The sequence below is a fragment of the Protobothrops mucrosquamatus genome, unplaced genomic scaffold (assembly GCF_001527695.2).
Source record: "Protobothrops mucrosquamatus isolate PMUCROS unplaced genomic scaffold, P.Mucros_1.0 scaffold1036, whole genome shotgun sequence".
Taxonomy (NCBI): Eukaryota; Metazoa; Chordata; class Lepidosauria; order Squamata; family Viperidae; genus Protobothrops; species Protobothrops mucrosquamatus.
The window spans coordinates 440025-464257 of NW_015387268.1; the positions used below are offsets into that span (position 1 = coordinate 440025).

General features: G+C 47.5%; 1 protein-coding gene across 1 annotated transcript in view; it reads right to left on the reverse strand.

Annotated features, from left to right (window-relative positions):
• The window catches only part of ADAMTSL2 (ADAMTS like 2), a 105509-nt gene extending 81504 nt beyond the window's left edge, over positions 1-24005 (reverse strand). The window contains exons 1-3 of the mRNA XM_029284855.1: positions 23937-24005; positions 23399-23541; positions 20459-20534 (exon numbers count right to left, since the gene is read on the reverse strand). Of these exons, the coding sequence (XP_029140688.1) occupies positions 20459-20534; positions 23399-23541; positions 23937-24005 (288 nt within the window). The remainder of the gene's footprint in view (positions 1-20458; positions 20535-23398; positions 23542-23936) is intronic.
• Between the last annotated feature and the right edge of the window lie 228 nt (positions 24006-24233).

The window sequence follows — 24233 nt, forward strand, 5'->3', positions numbered from 1 at the left end:
TCTGAATGTAAATCACAAGACCCTGGAGATGCTGCAACATTCCAGTTGATCGGCGCTTCTTCTGGACTCAGCAGAAGTGTCAGGATCAGTCTTGCTTTCCAGCTGATTGGTGCTTCTTCAGGGCTCAGCAGAAGCACCAGGATCAGCGCCGAGCTCCAGCTGGAGCCTGGCGCTGATCCTGGCACTTCCACTGAGCCCTGACAGCCCTGCAGCTCCAGCCATCTCTCGCTCAGGCTTGTGCGGTGCTGCCACCGGTTCAGCTCATTCCCCTCCCCCACTACTTTTCTAGGATGGTCGCGTACCACCTGCCAGGTGCCAATGTACCACAGGTGGTACCCGTACCACTGGTTAAAAAGCCCTGGTCTAAAATGAAATTAAAATAGAGTACAGTATTTATTTATTTATTTATTTATTAAATTTATATACCGCCCTATCTCCCTTGCGGGACTCAGGGCGGTGAACAGGCGATACTAAAAACCACGATAATAAATAAATAGTTTGTTTTAAAATATAAGTATTTTAAATGTAATTTAAAATATAGATAAAATATGATAAAATTATATCTTGGAGTCACCCTTGCAATCTACCCCAATCAGTCCCACATATGCAGATCTCAACTGAACCATTTTGTTTAAATACTATGCTGTGTTAAATGTTATTTTCAGGTTCTGGCCGTACATAAGGTAAGTTATTTTGATATGGGGATCCCAATGAGTCATTCGTTTGGTATATAGACTGAGGTACCTGTCTCTCACCCTCTTGTACAGGCAACAATCAAATAGTATGTGAGCCAGGTCTTCTACCTCTGCAGCTCCGCAAATGCAGAGATGCTCATTGTAAGGCATAGAATGGAATCTCCCATATCTGACCATTGTGTCAAGCTGTTCAAATCTCGCTTGCGTAAATATCTCCCTAAGGTGTTTTGGCAGTTGTAACTTCAAGTAGCTGTCTACTTGAAAAGTATGTTTATATTTACTCAGCCATTTCAAGTTACCCACCTTACTAAGGATCGCTATATCATTTTGTGCTTCTATATCCTTAATTCTTTGGGCAGCCTTTTTTTTAAATTGCTCTCCTGTTACACAAGAGACAGGAAGACCACAGCTTCTTACAAAATTTGTTAGTTTGGTGATCCAGGAGATTTGTGATTGTAATTTTATTTGCTCTAGTAGACATAACTTGGGGAGTCTATCAGTCTCCATTTCATTGACTTTGCACCAGTAGTTATAAGCTCTAATTTTGAATAGAGCATGAATTGTATGAATTCCCAATTCAGCTCTAACTGCTGCAGCAGATGTTCTTGGATCTACACCCAGAATACATCTCAAATGTTTGTTCTAAGACTGTGGTTGAGTAAAGACCCCAAACTTCTGCTCCATACAAGAGCATAGTGGTAACCTTAGCTTTATATACCTTAATTAATGGGGCTAAGGACCCTGGGTAACTATGGTTCTTTAGTTTAAGGAGCAGATTCAGGCGGGCTTTTGCTCTAAATGTACTTCGTTGATGATGGCAAATCCAAGATCCAGTCTTGGAAAAAGTTACGCCCAGATATACAAAGGTGTTAACCTGTTCAATTGGTTCACCATCTAATTGCCACTTATGTCTCTGATGGTGTCTTCCAAACACCATTATTTTTTATTTAGTTTTACTAATGATTTCAATAGGACTGTCATTCTCGACTTAGAAGAATTATCGGATGCATTAGGATGAACACTTATACTATTATTTTAGTATAGTAGCCGTATTTCGTTCGACAATGTCATTCATAAATCCTAGTAGCCGTATACATGGTACCCTAGGAAGTAATTGGGACCGTTCAGTAACTATATATTTGATTTATTATTACCCCGGTCCTAACACCCTTGCCTTATCCCTTTATTTGTATGAATCCTGTTAGTCAGAGCCCCATTAACCTCATACCACACCCTCAAACAGGTACTTGTATAAAGGGCTTTAATCAAAGCCAGGAGTCTGGGTTCTATTTTAAGAGATGTCAATGTACTCCATAGTACTTCTCTATTTACCATATCAAATGCTGCTGTAAGGTCTATGAAAGCAGCAAACAGGGGTCTCCTCTTATAGGCATATTTGGCAATTAGATGGTTCAAGACAAAGCAGTTATCAATAGTAGATCGGCTTTGTCGAAAACCTGCTTGTTCTTCTGTGAGGATATTGTTTTCCTCTACCCAGATTTCCATTCTGTTCAAAAGGTACCTAGCATATATTTTTGCTGCAATATCAATCAGGCTAATGGGCCTATAATTACTAGGGGTCCTTATTATTCCCTTTTTTATATATGGGGACAACTATTGCCATCTTCCACCCATCTGGTATATGGCAGGTGTTATTTATGTGTGTAAAAAGACCTGCCAATACAGGACCCCACCAATTGGGAAATTTCTTAAATAATTCTGCTGGTAAAAAATCCTCACCTGGGGCTTTATTGCTCTTTAAACTTTTGATGATGGATTGTATCTCCTTTTCTGAGACTGGTGGCCAAGAGGGGGAAGTTCTAGGGTTTACTAAATCATTGCTTAAAGACAGGTTCTCTGCCGGTTCCGAACCAAACAAACACTGATAATAATTCTCCCAGTCCTCAGCAGAGATTGGTATGTCAAATCTCCGCTCCTTCAGGACACCTGCTACAGAATGCCAAAATATTACTGAGTTATGACTTCTGGCAGCCAACTCGAGCTCTGACCAAATTGAAATAGCAAAGCTTTTTTTCTTTAATGTTATAGTGTTTTTATATACCCTTCTTGTGTGCAACATCTTAGCTTGTATATGGGCAGTAGGATTCCTCTGGGCAAGCCTCATGGCTGCCTTCAATTTCTTTTTCAGTCGCTGTGTAAGGACCCACCCCACTTTGCATCTTAAGAAGACAGAACTCTTGGAATATTTCTTCCAACAGGCATCTTTATTAAGAGAAGATGGTTGCAGGCGTTCTAGACAGGACCTGAGGGCCACCCCTACCATTCAAGGTTTTAAGTGTTCGCAAGCAGCCCCCCACCCCACCGTCCTTCCAGCGACAATCCCAGGTGTTACATTTCCACCCCCTTTTCCTCACGGCTGGCGGAAGGGAGACTTCAGAGAAGAGTTCTTTCCCTCCAGCAAATGCTTGAGCGTAAATTGGAACTGGTGAAAATGCTGGGACCAGCAGGCTTGCTTGGGGTTGAGCTTCCTGGGTGTTTTCAGGGCTTCCAAATTTTTGTGGTCTGTCCACACCTGGAAAGGGATTTTGTTGCCTTCAATGAACTGGCGCCATGTGAGTAATGACCAATGTATCCCGTATGCCTCTTTCTCCCACATGGGCCAGCGCTGTTCCATTTCCGTGAGTTTCTTGGATGTATACGCACAGGGTTGCAATACCCCTTCATTGTTTTCTTGTAATAGTACAGCCCCCACTGCCACATCACTTGCATCCGCCTGTATTACAAAGGGCTTATCCATGTCTGGGTGCCTCAGTACTGGTTCGGCAGAAAAAAGTCTCTTTAATCTCTCAAACGCTGCTTGGCACTCCATTGTCCACGTTAGTGGCTGGCTAGGTTTTACTGAGAATGCTCCCTTCGTTTTTAGTAAGTTAGTGAGGGGCAGGGCTATCTGGGCAAATGAGGGGATGAATTGGCGGTAAAAGTTTGCGAAGCCCAGGAAACTTTGCAGTTGCTTTCTTGTGCGGGGTGGTGCCCAATCTAATACTGCTCTGACCTTCTCTGGGTCCATTTCAATGCCCTGTGAGGATATGCGATAACCTAGGTAGTCTATCCTTTCCTGGTGGAATTCGTATTTCGAGAGTTTGGCATATAGGCGGGCGGCTCGCAGTTTCTTTAAAACTGCTCTGACTAGGTTGACATGTTCCTCTTTTGATTCGGTGAAGATAAGAATGTCGTCTAAGTAAACCAGGACCCCCTTAAATAGGTGCTCCCTTAGAACGTCATTGATTAATTGCATAAATACTGCGGGGGCCCCTTGTAATCCAAATGGCAAGACTTTGAATTGGTAGCATCCCATTGGGCAGTTAAATGCGGTCTTCCATTCATCCCCTTCCTTAATTCTCACGCGATAGTGAGCTTCCCTTAGGTCTAGTTTAGAAAAAACAATTCCCTTTTGAGAGGTGTGACAACATGTCCTTCATGAGCGACAGGGGGTATAGGTTGTTTTCACTGATTGTATTCAGGGACCTATAATCCACGCATAAGCGTAAAGAGCCATCCTTTTTCTCTCTAAAGAGGACCGGGGCAGCCATGTTAGGCTTGGCTGGCTCAATAAACTCCCTTTCTAGGTTTTTCTTTATGGATCTTTCCATTTCCTCCTTCTCCTTTGGGCTCATGGAGTATAATCTGGGCTTCAGGAGTTTTGCCCCAGGCTTGAATTCAATGGACAGTCCGTGGGTCGGTGGAGGGGAGCTCATCCGCCCTCTCCTCACTGAAAACTTCAGCAAGATCTCTGTATTCCTCTGGTATTTCTGGTAGTCCCTTTTCCTCTCCCATGGATGCTTTTTCCATTCTTAATTTTGGTAGCTTCCCTTGGGATTTTAAGTCCATAGGGTCCCCTTTCGGGAAATTGATTTCTGTCGTCCTCCAATTCACCCAGGGGTTCCATTTTTTTAACCATTCCATCCCTAGGCTCATCGGGCATTCCATGCCTGGGGTCACTACAAACGTTATGTCTTCCTCATGTTTGCCCAGGGAGAGGTGGATTGGTAAAGTGGCTAGGGTAGCTGGCACCCCCCCTGCTATAGACCCATCTAACTGGCCAAATGAGATTGGTTGTTCCAGTCTTCTCGATGGAATGCCCAGGTTTCCCACTAGCGTCGGGCTAATGAGGCAGTGGGTGCAGCCAGAGTCTATTAAGGCTTTCACCTTCACAGCTTCGGGCATGGGGGGAATTAATATAGTCACTGTCTTGACGATGGGTGCGACGGGTCCACTTACCAGGGGTTCGCCCTCCGAGCTGTCGTCTGAGGCGTCCACCGGCCCTGCGGTATAGGCTGGAGTTCTTTTCCCCTGATGAGCAGAGGTAGGGGGTTCCACAGCCTCCATCATTCTCATGACAAGTTCTTTTGGCTTAGCTGGAGACTTCCCGGATTTGCTGGCCTGTGATCTGTCTGGGTTGTGCTGGGGGGCTTTTGAGCGGCATTCTACAGCCCGATGCCCCTCTCTCCTGCACTTGAAACACCCCATTTGCTTCTTGGCTGTAGCCGATGGTTTCACTGGTTCACGTGTAAACTCAGGTGGTGAGCGCTCCATTGTTTTCCTTGCCGGTGCCTCTTCAGTATGTCGATCTCTGGTGTGGGTCCCCTCGGGGCAGGCAAGCATCATATAGGTCATAATTTAGTCCGTCTTTGAAATGGCTAAGGAGGATGTCTTCCGGCCAGTTCAGTTTGCTGGCAATGGCCCGGAATTCTTGCATATATTCGGCTACCAGCGGGGTCTACCCACTCGGGCTCTTTTTGTAGCAGGTTTAGCTGTTTCTTCAGAATGTTACAGAGATTGGAGAATGCATTGAAGGCTGACATCCAGTCAGTAGTAGATGACTGGATTGTTCTAGCCCACTTAATAGCATTCTCTGTTTTAAGGCATTCTAGTACTGCCTTAGTATCAACTTTGGCCCAAATTAACCTTTTATTTTGGGTCACTTCTACCTTTTTGGTGAGCCATCTATCAGCCATATTATATGGTCTTAAATCTGAGCGGCCTCGCAGTATCACGCTTACAGGCTGATGGTCGCTATTGTTGCTAAGGTGTACTGTGACCTCTGAAAAGAGGTCAACTTTATCTCTAGACACACAAAAGAGATCCAGTACACTGCTTGAATTGGCTGAGTGGTATGTGTAAGGATACGTGTAATTCTTATCCTTACCTTCCAGAATTTGGAGATTACCCTTAAAAATTAAGGAGACTAGGAGCAGGCCAGCAGCATTACTTTTGCAGTCTCTCGAGAGCCACTGAGGATGGTTATCAAAAAATTCCCCTGGGACTCCCTTCTTCTGGGCAAGCTCATACAAAGAAGGACCCAGCCGAGCATTCAAATCTCCTAGTAATACCACTATGGACTGAGGGTACAATACAGATATATCTTCTAGAATAACTTCCAAGCCCGTCCAACATTCAGAGTTATAATATCGGGATGTGATTGGTGGGATATACACATTTACCAGTATTAACTCAAACTTTTCATATTCAAATTTAACAGCTAGGAAGTACGAATACTTATCTTCATTATATAGTTTCTCCCCCTGCCATTGCAACTCTTGCTTTATAAGAATGCATAGCCCACCAGAGGGTCTCCCTTTGTTCTTTGTTTTTTTGGGCTGGGGAGGCCCATCCCTGAAAACCTGGCAGTTGTACTGGTTCATCCACTTTGGTTAACCAGGTTTCTTGAAGGGCTATTACATCAAATCTAGGGAGAAAACTCATTAGACCACTATCGACCATCCCTTTCCAGCCAGCTACATTCCAGGTAATCATCTGTATGGGCTTTTCAGAGGCAAGGTGGTCTGGCTTGGTTGATTGGCTAGATGGTAAAAATGCCAGATGTCAACTTGACTTTGGAGCTGAGTCGATTTCATCTATGCTTCCCATATAAACACAGTTGTTGTGAGGTTCAGTATTTCTTCTCATGGGTTGCAGAACTTGTTGTTGCTCCTCTATATCTCAATTGCCAGTGTGCCTCTGCCCTTGCTCCAGGAGTAACTTTTTTTTCAAATGGGCAAGTACTCTGGCTTAAATCTATAAATGTAGATTTATGTCCATTTTTGGAGGGGCGTAGCTGAGAATTCATCTTGTAAGGAGATGATGTGGGAACTTCTAAGTCAAATGAGGATGGAAGCTGGATTATATCCTTAGTGTTTGTCGGCTTAGGAGGCACTGTGTGATGAAGCCCTTTGTCTTTCAGTTGTTTTTCAGAGACAGGGTCAGTCAGTGCATTTACCCCACTGTCTGCCTGTGTGACGCTACCTTTCTTTACTATTGAGGTAAAGGCAGATTGTTGATTAAATATATTGTCACAAGGTTGCGCGATTAAATAGAGGCTTTGCTGTAAATTGAGTTGTTATCAGTGCCTCTTTTAGGTCATCCAATCTTTGAATGATATTAATTTGCTCAGGTTCCGGCAGTGCACTGAATAGATCAATCAGCATTTCTTCTTGCACATCTTCAACAGTTCCTGCAGCTGTGGGTAATGCCATTTGTATATCGCTCTTTTGCCTTCTTAGGGTCAATTCAGTTGCAGCAGCCTCTGGCTTAGCAGTGTAAGGGCTGTTGTAGCCTGGATTTAAAGCAACAGTTCCTTCTTGATGACGCTGTTTCAGGAGTGAGCACACTTTGTCTGAGCGAAAAACCCTTATTGGGAATATTGAAAAGGTACTCAGAAAGGGCTTCATTTTAAAGAGCATGGAGGTAATTGTGGGCTGCTTAAACGATAGGAGAATTCTCATATATTTCCTTCTTGCTGGCAGCCACTCTGCATGTAGAGGATCTATTAGAGTGAGTTCACAGCAAATCAGCTGGCTCAGGGACAGCTTAACAGCTTCTCTATTACCCCAACACCCTCTATTCACTCTCTTGTTATAAATTTGTAAGGTAACCCGGTTAATCTGCAGACTGTAGTTATATTGGTCATCTCTTAGGCCTTTACCTGATTGGATGTTTTCTCTATGAGTGTTCATATTTTTGGAAGGAAGACAAGGCCCTTCTCTAGTTTCATTTTCTGAATTAGCCATCCCATGTCTATCCGTGGTTGTCCGCCCACGTCCTTCTGCAGTATTTGGCTGGCTCCTAACAAACTTTACAAAAGATTCTTTCAAGCAGTCAACCTTATTGATGACAGTTGATAAGAGTTTATATATTGAGCCGTAAGCAAACATTGTCTAGAGAGGAAATCTGTCACATTTCCCCTCTTTAAATTTATTACATCTCCCTCCTGTGCAAAGAGGGCTGCTGCTGAGTTCCAAGAAGGGGAGCAATTCTCCGAGAAGGAGGACAATTCTACATGCTGTTTGCTTTCCAGTTTGGTTTGTAAGTCCCATTCCAATGAGTCACATAAATTAAATTTATCTGATAAGGCAAATGCAGATAAATTACTTACTGGAACAGACTGTCTGTTTGCAGTGTAATCTTCCATTTTCTGCTGCTTCAGTGGCTTGGATGAACTCTCTGCTGCAGAGTGCTGTCTCTTTCTCCTTTTCCCCATTCTTAGTAATCCTGGCTTGTAGAATTGTTAAAATGTAGGTTTAAAAAATGGTGGCCTCTCCAGTAGTTAAAAAGAGTTAAAAGTAGGTTAAAATAGGTTAAAAGTGGGTAGATTAAAAATGCAATGTTAAAAAGGGTTCATCATCTTTATGTTTCTGGAACCATTCATCCACCCACAAGGCATCTTTTAACAGTTGCATCAATGACTCTCCTGCCGGTTGCAGAGAGACTGTTCTCTGTTGCCTCATAAGCATTAGCGCTGTGAGTTGCCTGCATGGGATGATGGAGTTAACTACTTCCTCTCAGGCACTTCTGTACTGCGGCATGCGAGAAAGGGCATCTGCTAGGAGGTTCTTCCCCCTGGCTAGTAGCGAAGGGTAAAATTGAAGCGGTTAAAATACTGAGCTCATCGGACCTACTTAGGGAATAGCTTCCTTGGGGTCGTTAACACCTCCAGATTCTTATGATTCATGCACACCTCGAAGGAATCTTACTGCCCTCCAAAAACTGCCACCAGGTCAGAAAGGCCCATCCGACAGCATAAACCTCTTTCTCCCAAATGGCCCAATGCTTCGCAGCATCGGATAACTTGCAAGTCGTGTAGGCACAGGGTTGTAGTACCCCCTTTTTGTTCTTCTGGAGTAACACTGCCCCTACTGCCACGTCGCTGGCGTCTGCCTGGATTACAAATGGCTTATCTGGGTTTGGATGCTTCAAAGCAGGCTCGTTTCATCACCTGCTCTGGCCTCCCGTCAGCCTAGAAATTGGCTAAGATGCTCCTTAAACACATTTACCGACTACATGGCATGCCAAAGCGTGTAATCTCTGACAGGGGAGTGCAATTTACGGCTAAGTTCTAGATAAACTTTCTGAAAATAATTGGTTTAATGCAAGGACTCTCATCGGCTTTTCACCCATCTATGAATGGAGCAGCTGAAAAAATGAACGCAACGGTGGAACAGTATCTTAGGTACTATGTGGATTACCAAGAGATGAACTGGACTGACCTCCCATTCCCTGAAGTGGCCTACAACAACACTGTCTACAGTAGCACCGGTTTCACGCCTTTTAGGATTACCACTGGAAAGGATTTTATCCCTATGCCTGAATACCCCCAAGATTCCCCTGCCAGATGCTAGACCAATGGGTGTCAGCTTGGAAGTGAGTGTGGGACAATGCCAAGAAAGCACTGAAAAAGAGCCACTTTAGCTGGTTTCTCGAAAGCCATTTGGCATTTGATAGACTAGTTTACTGATTGACTTGGCTTAGGCTTCGCTCCCCCTCCTGAGCAAATTTGTGTTGGGCAGGGCTATCTTTGAGCAAATGTGGGGATGAACTGCCAGTAAAAATTCGTGAATCCCAAGAAACTCTGTAACTGTCTCCTTGTTCAAGGGGCCTCCCATTCCAGAATTGCCCTCACCTTACTTGAGTCCATTTCTACCCCATCTTTGGAGATGTGATACCCCAGGTAGTCCAGGCTGTTCTTGTGGAAGTCACATTTAGATAGCTTCATGTACAGCTGGACTTTACCCAACTTCTCAAGTACAGCTCTCACCAGCTTTACATGCTCTTCCATGGTCTCGGTATAAATTAGAATGTCAGCCAAGTACATCAACACCTCTTTGTACAGGTTCTCATGCATGACCTTATTTATTAACTGCATAAACACTGCTGGCGCTCCTTGCAACCCAAATGGCATCACTCAAAATTGGTAGCGACCCAGAGGGTAGTTAAATAAAGTTTTCCATTCATCTCCTTCTTTAATCCTCACTCTGTAATAGGCTTCCCTTAAGTCCAGTTTGGTGAAAATCTTCCCCTTGCATAGGTAACCCAGCATGTCCCTCATGAGAAGGGAATACATATTCTCTACACAGATACAATTCAGTCCATGGTAATCCATGCACAGCCTAAGAGACCCATCTTTCCTCTCTTTGAAAAGCACAGGGGCAGCCATCATTGATTTCACCGGCTGGATAAACCCCCGAAGTTCCTCCATCTCCCTCAGAATCATTGAATATATCTTTGGCTTTGGCAATTTTGCCCCTGGCAGGATCTCTATAGCACAATCTGTGGGGTGATGGGGCGGGAGGATGTCTGATTCCCTTTCGCTGAACACCTCTGCTAGGTCCCGGTAATCACTCAGAATGAGAGGCTCTAACCGCTCACTTCCCTTTAGTGTGTTCACTGACTCCACTTTCATTTTACTAACCACAGGCTTGTGGCTGGCATGCAGTGCTTTTGCTGGCCTCTGCAGTCTAGCTGCTTTCTTTCTCATTCGCCACTTGTTGCTGTCACAATCTACTAACAGATTCCATTTCTTCAACCAGGCTAGTCCCAGGACCACGGTCTTGGTCATTCCAGGAGCCACAATAAAATGGATACTCTCTATATGGGTCTCAGCCCTGAGGCTCACTGGCTCTGTTAAGCAAGTTGCTGGTGCCCCTCCTATAAGGGAACCATCTAGCTGCGAGAACTCCATGGGCTGCCTTAACTTCCTCAGCCTCAGCCTTAGTTTCTCCACAGTACAGAGGCTGTGCACCCTGAGTCCAACAAGGCCATGAGGACCTCTGTTACTCCCAAGGAGGGCACCTGAATCTCCATTTGGAGATGATGGTGCCACATCATCAGGTCATCTTCCCCTTCACTGTCGCTCTTGTAGAAGACCAATCTGGGTTTGTCATGGGTCACCGTTCTCTCCCTTTTGCTGGATTGGGGAGAGACCTCTATGACCTCTATGCCAGCATCTTCTCTCTTGGCCTCAATGGGGGCTTTTCCAGCTTCAGTTGGGCCGGGGCTCACGGTGCTGATACCAAGCAAGGTACGGGACAATCGGCCACTCGGTGGCATTTCTTCCCACATCAGAAACATGCTCCCGGGTTCCGGCGGGTCTTTTTTCCTGTGAAAGGGGTTGCGTCTTCTCTCCTTCCGTTGGGCATTGGGCATCTCTTGGGTGTTCAGTGGGGCCATTTCTCTTGCACTGTGTGCTCCTGTACTCTATCAGGTCGAGCTCCATGTTTGTGGCCAACCAATACTATGCTTCAAGGTCACCTGGTACTCCCTGGGGCAGGCAGTTGTGATATAGCTCCTTGCTCAGCCCCTCCCAGAATTGGTAGATCAGCATATGCTTGGGCCAATATCTCAGGTGAGCCTGAGGCCATGGAAGTCTCAGACATACTCTGCCACTGGCCACTTGCCCTACCATAGGGAGCGGATGCAGATCTCTGCACTCTGGGCAGCTGTCTGGTCCTTGAACCTGTTTCACAATGCCTGCATGAAAGCATCCAAGTCTTGCAACTCCGGAGCCAGCCGCTTCCCCCTCCAGGTTAGATGTAATGGCATTGAATTGGGCACCTTTGTCTGGGTACATCTCTCCATGGCATTCCATATAGTTTCAGACCTGGGTCAGGAAGTAGGCCAACATATTGGGCTGCCCATCAAACCAAACTGCTAAAGGAGGCAGCACTTGGTTCTCTCATACTAGCATGTACCTGCAACCCCATTGCGGCCTGGGGTTCTTGAGCAGGGGTGCCGGCTGCTTTTAAGGCTGCATGTGCCAACTCCTGTATCCAGGTTCCAGCTTGGGCCCCTGCCAGGGCTTCATGAGAGGAGCCTTCCTCTGGTCTCACTCTTCCATCTGTTCCTCTGTCAGCTGCTGACATCTCAAAGCTGCCAACTTCCTGGTGGGGTCCAGGTAGAGAGCTGGTTTAATGTCAACTATCCAGTTGGCATTTCCAGAAAAAGAAACTCCTGGGACATGATTTTACCAAGAGTATAATACTTTACTGAAAATTTACATTGGCACAGAAGAAGTGAAAACAGCTCTGGTTTCCTGTTTGAAAGCTAGCTAGCTAGCTAGCTAGCTTGCTTGCTTACTTCCTTACTTATTTGCTTGCTTGCTTGCATGCTTGCTTACCGGGTTTATAAAATGCACAATGAGAAAGGACCTATATACTTAGGACCCAGCTTCTTACAGGGCTTTCCTAAGTTTAAATACTTGGTGGACGAGTACACTTTATCATCCACCCTGAACTCCCTTTGGGTCTATATTATAGTGTTCCTGCTACTCTCTGGCAGCTTAGTTATGAAGTCCATGGCTATCTTCTCCCATGGAAGAGTTGCGTTGGCTATTGGCTGCAGCAATCCAAGGGTATTCCCTGGCAAGCACTTCATAGATGTGCATACAGTGTCAGAATCCAATTACATTTCAATTCTAGCTACCTACTCTGAAAAAAGATCCATTTCTTACTCTTTGTGGATTCTGTCATACTACGAAAGGGGAGGAGGGAGCAAGGGGGTTTATGACTCTCACTTCCTTCATTTAAACTACAAAGGACTGGATGTGATTCTTATCAAGAGAACTGACCATAACACAATATGGCCCATCAGCTTTCATCTACTACTCTCTGAAGTCTCCCTTCTGCCGGCAATGAGGAAAAAGGGGGTGGAAATGTAACGCCTGTGATCGTTGCTGGAGGTTCTTGTGGTTGGGGGATTTTACTGCCCTCTAAGAATTGCCTCCAGATGAGGAGGGCCCAGCGGACAGCATAAGCTTCCTCCTCCCAGATGGCCCACCATCTCTTGGTGTCAGACAGTTACCAAGATGCATAGGCACAAGATTCCTCTTCCATTTTTCTGCTTTAAAACTGCCCCTTTTGCCACAACACTGGCGTCTGCATGGATCACAAATGGCTTGTTGGAGTTCGGGGGTCTCAATATTGGCTCAGCGGCAAAAAGTCTCTAGCTTTTTGAAAGCCAGTTGGCACTCAATGGTCGAGTTCAAGGATTGACTCAGTCTGGGCTTCGTCCCCTTCCCCGTCTTCAGCAGATTCATGATGGGTAAGGCTATCTGTGAAAACATGGGAATGAACTGCCTATTGGAGTCTGCGAACCCCAGGAAACTCTGCAGTTGCCTTCTTGTCCATGGGGCCTCCCATTCTAGGATTGCCCCCACCTTTCCCAGGTCCATTTCTACCCCTTCCCTGGAGAAGTCCTACACAAACACCTGTATAAAGGGGTAGTCTAGCCTGGTATTGTGGAAGTCACATTTGGATCGCTTCGTGTACAGCTGAGCTTTTAGCAGCTTCTCTAGCACAGCTCTCACTAGCTTTCCATGGCCTCAGTATAGATTAAAATATTATCCAATACACCAGCTCCCCTTTATACAGTTGTTTGTGTAGGACTTCATTTATCAGTTGCATGAACATGGCGGGTGCCCCTTGCAGCCCAAACGGTATCACCTGAAATTGGTAGCATCCCAAGGAACAGTTGAACGTGGTCTTTCGCTCATCGCCTTCCCTAATCTGCACTCAGTAGTATGCTTCCCTCAAGTCCAGCTTAGTGAAAATCTTCCCCTTGGACAAGTAACCCAACATATCCTTCATCAGGGGAGGGATTACATGTTCTCCATGCAAATGGCATTTATCCCCCTATAGTCCACCCCATCCTCATGGACCCGTCTTTCTTTTCACTGAAGAGCACAGGAATGGCCACCCTTGATTTGGTTGGCTGGATGAAGCCTCTAGCTTTGTCTATGAATCCCCTAAATTCCTCCATCTCCCTGGGTGTCATGGAGTGCATCTTTGGTTTCAGCAGTTTAGCCCCTGACATAATTTCAATGGCACAGTCTGCTGGACAGTGAGGTGGCAGCACATCTGACTCCCTCTTGCTGAACACCTCAGCTCGCTCGCAGTATTCCTCCAGAATGAGAGGTTCTCTCACCCTCTGTTAATGCGTTAGCCAGTTCCACTTTCACCTCCCTAACTGCAGGCCTGTGGCTGGCACCCATGCTTTCCTCAGTTCCTGCTGCTTTGTGGCCCTACTTCTCATTCATGACTTGCTATCACCCCAGTGTACTGCAGGGTTCCACTTCTTCGGCCAGACTAGGATCATAGCCTCAGTCATTCCAGGGGCTACAATGCAGATAGTCCTCTACATGCTTCCCAATCTTTAAGCTCACTGGTTCTGTCAGGCAGGTCGCTGGCACACACAAACATACACAAGGGAACCATCTAGCTTTTCAAATCCCACAGGCCGCCTTAATTTCCTGAGTCTCAACCCCAATCTTTCCACTCTCGGCAAGCTGATCAGGCACCAGGTGCAGCCTGAATCTAACAGGGCCATAAAGTTGTCTTTTGCTCCCAAGCAGGGCATCAGGATTTCTATCCTGGCAGTTGGAGTGATGGTGCCATTCACCATCGGGTCATCTTCCCCCTCATTGTAGCTCTCATAAAAAACTAAGCCAGGCTTATCGGATGTCAGAGTTCTCTCCCCTTTGCTGGACTGTTGAGTTACCTGCTGTCTTCTCCTTTGGCTTTGTCAGTGCAGAATTCCTGACCAGTGGTTAAGAAATCATTAGAGGAGACAAGAGAAACTTATAAAAAACAAGCAGACAAAAAACGGACAAAGCCCAAAGATTTAAAAATAGGGGACCGGGTCTACCTCTTCACAAAATACCTGCAGTCCAAACAGCCTTCCCAAAAACCTGGGACATTGGCCCTTTCTATTTATTTATTTATTTATTTATTATTTAAATTTATATACCGCCCTATCTCCCTTACGGGACTCAGGGCGGTGAACAGGCGATAATAAAAATCACAATAAATATTAAATAAAAGGCCTGCTCTAAATACCCCATATAAAAACCTTTGCTAAAACATAATTAAAACTACGCCAGGCCGGCCGCATGGAATAGATGGGTTTTCAGGGCTCGGCGAAAGAGGCGCAGGTCTGCAGTTGTATGTAGGTCGGGGGGGGGGTAGGTCATTCCAGAGGGCAGGAGCTGCCACAGAGAAGGCTCTCCCCCTGGGGGTCGCCAGCCGGCATTGAGTGGCCGACGGCACCCTAAGGAGGCCCTCTCTGTGGGAGTGGACTGGTCGAAGGAAGGTGTTTGGTAGGAGGTGGTCTTGCAAACACCTAGGTCCATTGCCATGGAGCACTTTAAAGGTTGTTACTAACACCTTGAAGTGCACCCGGAAGGCCACAGGAAGCCAGTGCAGCTCGCGCAGGAGAGGTGTTACATGGGAGTATCTAGAGGCCCCAAAAATCCCCCGCGCGGACGCATTCTGAACTAGCTAGAGCCTCCAGGTGCACCTCAAGGGGAGCCCCATGTAGAGAGCGTTGCAATAGTCCAGGCGGGAAACAACGAGGGCTTGAGTGACTGTGCGTAGAGCGTCACGATCCAGAAAGGGGCGCAACTGGCGTATCAGGCGAGCCTGATAAAACCCCCCCCTGGCCACGGCTGTCATATGATCGTCTAAAGACAGCCGAGTATCCAGGAGGATGCCCAGGTTGCGGGCCCTCTCCGCGGGGGCTAATGACTCGCCCCCGATAGCCAGAGAACCAACTTGCTATGTCGTGACGCCGGAAACCACATCCACTCGGTCTTGGACGGGTTGAGTCGAAGCCTGTTCCTCCCCATCCAGACTCGCACGGCCTCCAGGCACCGGGACATCACTTCCGCGGCATCGTTGGGGTGGTCCGGGGTGAAGATGTACAGCTGGGTGTCATCTGCATACTGATGAAACTCCACCCCGAAACCACGGATGATCTCACCCAGTGGCTTCATATAAATGTTGAACAGGAGGCAAGAGGACCGACCCCTGTGGTACCCCTCAAGTGAGGCACCTCAAGGTCGACCTCTGCCCCCCTGCCAACACAAATTGTGACCGGTCCGAGAGGCAGGAGGAGAACCACCGTAAAACGGTGCCCCCCAAACCCAACCCCTCTAACCGGTGCAACAAGATACCATGGTCGATGGTATCAAAAGCCGCTGAGAGGTCTAGCAGGACCAGGATAGAGGAACAGCCTCTATCGCGAGCCCTCAAGAGATCATCAACCAACGTGACCAATGCCGTTTCTGTGCTGTGCCCAGGCCGGAAGCCGGACTGGCGCGAGTCTAGATAGACAGTTTCTTCCAGGTGCTGAGGGAGCTGTCGTGCCACCACACTCTCAACAACCTTCGCAAGAAAGCGAAGGTTGGAAACAGGATGGTAGTTGGCCAAAACAGCCGGGTCCAGGGAGGGCTTCTTATTTATTTATATTTATTTATTGAATTTATATACCGCCCTATCTCCCTTACGGGACTCAGGGCGGTGAGCAGGCGATAATAAAAACCATGATAAATATAGGCAGTTCTAAAATCAAATTAAGTAACGGGCCTGTTCTAAAAACACACCCATACAAAAAACCCCACTAAAACATAATCAAACTACGCCAGGCCGGCCGCACGGAATAGATGGGCCTTCAGGGCTCGGCGAAAAAGGCGCAGGTCCGCAACTGTACGTAGGTCGGGGGGTAGGTCATTCCAGAGGGCAGGAGCTGCCACAGAGAAGGCTCTCCCCCTGGGGGTNCGGAAGGCCACAGGCAGCCAGTGCAGCTCGCGCAGGAGAGGTGTTACATGGGAGTATCTAGAGGCCCCCAGGATCCCCCGCGCGGCCGCATTCTGAACTAGCTGGAGCCTCCAGGTGCACCTCAAGGGGAGCCCCATGTAGAGAGCGTTGCAATAGTCCAGGCGGGAAACAACGAGGGCTTGAGTGACCGTGCGTAGAGTGTCATGATCCAGAAAGGGGCGCAACTGGCGTATCAGGCGAACCTGATGAAAAGCCCCCCTGGCCACGGCTGTCATATGGTCGTCTAAAGACAGCCGAGTATCCAGGAGGACGCCCAAGTTGCGGGCCCTCTCCGCGGGGGCTAATGACTCGCCCCCGATAGCCAGGGATGGAGCCAATTGGCTATGTCGTGACGCCGGAAACCACAGCCACTCGGTCTTGGACGGGTTGAGTCAAAGCCTGTTCCTCCCCATCCAGACTCACACGGCCTCCAGGCACCGGGACATCACTTCTGCGGCATCGTTGGGGTGGTCCGGGGTGGAGATGTACAACTGGGTGTCATCTGCGTACTGATGAAACTCCACCCCGAAACCACGGATGATCTCACCCAGTGGCTTCATATAGATGTTGAACAGGAGAGGCGAGAGGACCGACCCCTGCGGTACCCCACAAGTGAGGTATCTCGAGGTCAACCTCTGCCCCCCTGCCAACACAAATTGCGACCGGTCCGAGAGGTAGGAGAACCACTGTAAGACGGTGCCCCCCAAACCCAACCCCTCTAACCGGTGCAACAAGATACCATGGTCGATGGTATCGAAAGCTGCTGAGAGATCTAACAGGACCAGGATAGAGGAGCAGCCTCTATCCTGAGCCCTCCAGAGATCATCAACCAACGCGACCAATGCCGTTTCCGTGCTGTGCCCAGGCCGGAAGCCGGACTGGCGCGAGTCTAGATAGACAGTTTCTTCCAGGTGCTGAGGGAGCTGTCGTGCCACCACACTCTCAACAACCTTCGCAAGAAAGCGAAGGTTGGAGACAGGACGGATCAACCGGTTTTGTCGGCCCAGCAGGGAGGGCTTCTTGAGGAGGGGCCTCACCACCGCCTCTTTCAAGGCGGCCGGTAAGAACCCCTCACTCAGAGAAGCGCTGACGATTCCCTGGAGCCAGCCTCGTGTAACCTCCCGGGAGGCCAGTATCAGCCAGGAGGGACACGGGTCCAGTAAACATGTGGTGGTGTTCAGCCATCCCAGTATCCTGTCCATGTCCTCGGGGGTCACAGGATCAAACTCTTCCCAGAAAGTGGACTCAAGACCTGCCTCCGTTGGCCCGTCTGAACTAGTCCAATCGGAGGCCAACCCGTCCCGGATCTGATCGATTTTGTCATGCAGGTAACACCCAAATTCCTCTGCCCGACCCTGCAGGGGGGCGTCCCAGACCCTCTGATGAAGGAGGGAGCGGGACACCCTAAACAGGGCGGCAGGTCGGTTACCTGCAGACGCGATTAGAGCGGAGAAATAGTTTCATTTTGCCGCTCTTATCGCCACTAGGTAAGTCCTTAAATGGGACTTTACCAGTGTCCGGTCAGATTCGGAGCGGGTGGTCCTCCAAACACCCTCTAGGCATGTCTTCCGACGCTTCATCACCCTCAGCTCCTCGGAAAACCAAGGAGCCAAGGTAGTCCGGCATCGGGTGAGAGGCCGCAAAGGCACGACCCGGTCCAGGGCCCCCACGGCCGCACTATTCCAGGCGGCCACCAGGTCCTCAGTCGAGCCACGGGTCAGGGTCTCAGGTATTGGCCCAAGCTCCATCTGGAACCTCTCGGGGTCCATCAGGCGCCTGGGGCGGAACCATTTTGTCACTTCCGGTTCTGCCTCCCCGCGGTGGGGTGTAGCGGTTGGAGGAGGGGCCTCACCACCGCCTCTTTCAAGGCGGCCGGCAAGAACCCCTCACTCAAAGATCCTTTCCCCATCAAAAGGATCATCAACCCGGTCACAGTCGAACTCGAACTACCAAAATCTCCTAGGTGCATTCACCCGATTTTCCATTGTAGTCTACTGAAGTCAGAAATTTGTGATACCACCACTGCCACCAGAGCCACTCATGATTGAGGAAGAAAGCTCCAGTACTTAGTTGTGGGAAAAGACTTTCCTCCCTCAGAAACTGAATGGGTGGACATCAAGCATGTTAAGGTGATCAAGCTCCTCAAATGCTTCCACAATTAATATCCTAATAACCCAAAATAGTTCCCTATTCTAACCGTACACCTGCTTTGTTTCTGTCTCTCTTTTGTTGTGTCTTTTTGTTTGTTTTGCAGGACTGACCTCCTTGTCAAGGGGGTGCAGCATGTCAGATTCACCAACTTTGGCTTGGAACCTTGCTGGCAATAAAGTTGTATACTTTTATGATGGGAAATTGGGAGGGGAAATTGACATGTGAGAAAGAACAGAGAGGTTTGGAATCCAGTTCATGCTAGGGCTGGCATCTTCAAGGCCATCTACCCAGAGGATGGAATATCACCAGCACAAAAATCTCAGCGTTTCCCAAAACATCTCAGTGGTGCTGTGGTGCCTACACACAGGTGGACCACAGGAGGAGGGCTAGGGGAAACCAGGGGTTTTAGTTCTGTATCGGTGCATGGGAATTTCAGATTCCGCTTGACATTTCTGCAGTCAGTACCTTTTCACTTCAACCAAATGGAATTGAGAGTTTTATTTCCTTAGATCAAACCAGGACAGGTCTGACAGTGACTTACAGATCGGCCTTGCACATAAGACTGGTGCAGCATCCCTGTGGTCACCTGACCAAAATTCAGGTACTTGGCATCCAGCATGTATTTACAATTGCAGCATCCTGGGGTCACATGATCGCCATTTGTGACCTTCCAGGGTTGCGGCCTATTGGCTGCCGGAGAATTCCACTGCTGACTCAGAGGAAGAAGCACAGGAATGGGCACCAGGCCCAGAGTCAGGGCCAACTGAAAGCTCTTACGAAGGAATGGAGCTGTGGCAGCCAGGGACAGAGGTGGAGCCTGGGCCATCCGCCAGCCCTCCAATGGAAAGGCTGAGACCTCCATGCCTTGAGGCAAGTGAGTCAGGAGAGGAGGATCCCATGGGGCCAGTGATTCATGCGCAGGTGTGACGTAGGCTGAGGAGAACAGCGAGAGGCTATGGGCCGGTCTTCGGGGCAGAAGAGTCACCGCTGCTAACAGAGCCCCACCCTCAGCTGTGGATAAAAGGCAGGGGCAGAGACAAATAGGTGTGGCAGACAACTATTTGTCTCCCTGCCATCAGCAACTTCTATTTGAAACTCCTGATCCTAGTTTGTAAACTTGCTGGAGTTTTCCTTGGACCCTGTGGCACTGGGAGTTGTAGCACCTTCTGAGCATGTGCGTGTTGGAAAAGAGCCAGCTTGCCTGAAAGACTCTTGCTGCAAGCGTGGTGAGAGACTGAAATTAACTCTGGGTTTTGGGAGACCCATGCAGGGGAAAAGGGAGTGAGCTCCATTGTTTGAAGGCAACTAAAAACGTTAACAGGCGGCTGTGTGAAACTGCTGGCTTTCCTGAATAAAAAGAACGTTGGAGAATTATTGGTACATCTGTTGTGTTTGGGAAGTCGGGTCAGAACACCCAGGGCCCTTCTAACAAGCAAAGTCATGGGGGAAGCCAAATTTGTTTAATAACCGCTTGACTCACTTAACAACTGTAGCAATAGCAGCAAAAAAGATCATAAAATAGATCATAAAATTAGGCATGACCCACTTAAAGATTGCATCGCTTAATGAAATTCTGACTCCAATGCTGGTTGTAAATCGAGGATTGACTTTACTCTTACTGATGGAACTTTTGCTGGCCAAATTTCTTCCTTGTTTCCAGGAGATCCCACTTGAGGCCTCCCCCCACCCCATCTATCTTGCAAGGAACACAAAAAAGAACCCTCTTACCTGCACTTCACACAGTTGATATCTTTTAGACATCCCATTGCAGGTTTTATTAAGAAATCCGGTCGCCAACTTCCTTCTAAATATAAAAGGACAGATGGTATGATTTTCAATTTTTATTAAATCAATTTAAATAAAAAAGGACAGCAATAGCAATACTCACGCTGCCTGTTAACAGGTGCAGTCTCATGAAATATTGCATGGGGGCTCACCTCCCACTTTTATACTTCTAGCAGTTACATAAAACTATTTCAAGACTAAAAATACATTCCTGTTAAAGTGTTTTTCAATCTAATTACTTGTTGGAGAAGATGTCTTATTTTATCCTGCAAACACAGCCCCAGTGTCAGAATCCAATTATATTTCATTTCTATCTACCTACTCTGATATAAAACCAATTCTTACTCTCTTCTGGATTCTGTCATACTACGGAAGGGGAGGAGGGTAAGCATAGGTGTTTTATGACTCCCACTTCCTTCATTAACTACAAAGTGACTGCGTGTTGATTCTCTTCGAAAGGACTAACCATAACAATGTGGCCATCGCCTTTCATCCTACACTCTCTGAAGTTCTCCCCTTTGCCGGCAGTGAGGGAAAGGGGGGGGGGGAAATGCAACGCCTGAAATCTGGAAAAGGAGAGAACGAGTGATCGTGCCGACGGAGTGGACTAATGGATTGAATCGCCCGGAAGAACTGTGGGGTGGGGGCTGCTTGGGAACACTTTAAAACATTGAATGGTGGGAGAGGATTCCCCAGATCCTGTCTAGCATGCCTGCAATCAGTTTCTCTTAATAAAGATTCCTGTTGGAAGAGACATTCCAAGAGTTCTGTCTTCTTAAGATGTAAAATTGAGTTGGTGCTTTCGCTGTACGAGAATCCCAGGTTTTAAAAGACTCAGAGGTCCTGCAAGAAAACTCCCAGCCCTCTTATCCTTAAATAGCCAAGATGCAGCACTGTTATCTAAATTGCTGTATTCAAGAAGAAACACCACAAACGTATTAATAACAATAAAGGCCAAATTAACATTTTGCTTTCAGAATTCTCTTCCTCTGCAGCCCATAAATGGAAAAAGAACTTGCTCTTTCATGTGTTTAAATTTATTTTCCACCTGACTCCCAAAGGCTCACCATTACACTTTTTTCTCCTCTGCTTTCGTTTACAGCAACAAAGAAAAAAAGATGAGAAAAAAGAACAACAAGAATGAGGAAAACCAGGCAGGAATGAAAAACCAAGTCCACATGATCCAAAGGAGGGTTCTGCTCATTCCTAAGCCTGAACCAGGAGAGACACAGTCCTTCAAGGCTTCCCAAGGCCAGCGGGGCACCTGGGCCCTGTTCCAGAGGGAGTGTCAAGACTGATTTGCACTTTCACCTCTATGCCTATTCACTTGTAGCTTGACAAAGAAAAGGGAGGAGGTGGGATGGAATACAACCGAGACATTGCTGGCATTTTCTAGGATAACCTGAGGGTGGCTGGCTGTTTTCTCATAACAATATGAACAGAAGTGATTGGTGGACGTAATGGACTGTGGGGGGCCCATAGGGAAAGGGGGAATTAATTATGCTTGTTTTTGCGCAGGAGACCCAAGAGCTGGTTTTGCTTCTTCTATGCCAATGTAATTCTTTCAGTAAAGTTTTATACTCTTGGTAATGTTCCAGGAGTTTCTTTTTCTGGAAATGCCAACTGGACAGTTGACAGGGAGGCTCTGCTCCACAGACCAGGCTCCCAACAGAAGGAGGCCAGGGCACACCAATCCTGCAATGCAGCCAGCCTGAATCAGCCGGTGGACCCTACAGAAACAGGCCATGCCACAAGGAACCAGGCCCCAGGCTACACCTATAAGCTACACCTGTATCTATCTACAGAGGAGAAGGCCAGCACCTGATGGACTCAGAAGGATGCCATGGGGGATGAGATCCTCAATCCCACCTGAAACTGGACCCAAATGGGTTGAGGTCATCCGTTCCCTCCTTCAGCAAAGGCGAGATTGAGGACTGGCTGGCAGTGATTGAAAGCTGCTGGGTCCAGGACAGCAGCCTCCTAATTAAAGAGGGGGTCCCCCCCACCAAGGCAGGTGGCGCCTCTCCCTCTGTCAGAGAGGCTAACCCACTGTCTGGGGGCCCAACTGGCTCCTCTCCCCAGCTGCCCCACAGCCCAGGAGGGCCCAGTCCATAACCTATGGCTGACCTGCAATGCAGCGAGCCTTGTCTGCTTGCTCAGCAGCCCATCTCAGACCCGTCCCACAGGGTAGCCCCAGGCGGCCCCTCTGGCCCTTCAGAGTCTGAGACTTCCATCTGCCATGTAGCTGAATAGTCTCCACAGCGGCTCCCAACCCAGCAGGCTCACCGAATCAGGGCCACTGGATGGCTGTCAGTGAGGACAGCAAAGGCAGAGACAAAGTTTTGCCAACCTTATCATCACGAGACCTGGTGTGCACTTCCTGGCCAAGCTGAAACCCAACTTTCTGGCAATGGTTTCTGGAAGCCTAAACCTAAACCTAAACCAAGCGGCTCACTATCATTAACCATTCAGCTTCAGAAAATCTCATTTGTTTGCTTGCTCTCATTAGCATGGCCAGAGTTTTTGATTTGGCCTCCTCCTTTTCCTATTTCTGTCTCATTACTTGCCCATTCTGGCTATGGGGCAGACTACCTGTGACCAGAACCTTTTTGTGCAGCCAGGAGTTTTAGAGGGCATGACCCCCAGATGTGGCAGGAGCAGGTGATGGGTTGGCTGGCCTAACACAAGGTTTCCCATTTTGTCTCTTTTGTGCTTGGGATGGACCCAAAGGCTGCGTAACAGCAAAGACAGCACAGACCCACACAGCATCATTCCAACTGCTTCTGAATGCAAACATGCTCTGAACCTCAAATGCACATTTAGGAAGAGGCTGCACATAGCTAGAGTGAATCATGATGGATGGACAAAGCCACCAAAGGTTACCTCTGTTGCAGGCAGTGCCTTTCTTGGAAGCGGATTCCTCCACCGCATGTCCGAGTGCAGGCCGCCCACTTGGTCCATTCGCCCCACCAGTGGGCTGTGACATCAGCTCTTTCTTCAAGGCTGTTGGAAGCTGGCACATTATCCTGTTTGGCATCAGGAAGCAAAGAAAAAAGGTACTGGTGATGATGCAGATAGTTTAAATATATAACAAAAAAGAGAAATCTTCAGGGAACAAGCTAGACAAAGTGAATCCTGTTTGTGGTTGACTCCTGCATCATGACTAACTTGCATTGCCTGCGATTCCACGAGCTAAGCAGAACTATGGTGAGAAACATCATAAAATGGGGCAAAACTCACTTAACAAATGTCTCAGCAACAGAAATTTGAGGGTCAATTGTGGTCGTTAACTCGAGGACTACCTATACTATGCAGCCATAAATGATTGGAGCAGATAATATGATCCTTTTCCAGAAGGAAGTTCATTCAGATCATTCCCCCCCCAAAGAAAAAAATTAAACTGAGAATATGTCAGCCCTACCAGGTAGGTCATTGCCAGAAAGGTCAGGATGACTTTTATTGCAACAGCAATAGGGACAGGATCTTGCATCTCTGAATATGTTTCCCTCCCTCAGTTTATCCTTATGGTTATTTGGATGGAAGACGGTATTGATCCAATACACCGTTGCCAATACAGATTCTTTATTATTTGGATGTCTTTGTCATCTAGTCCCCTTGTTTCAGGATTTCTAATAGTTTGCTGTGTCTTATTTTATCAAAAGCTTTTTCGAAATCAATGAAGCACATGCAAACACTGTGACTGACATCTCTACAATGC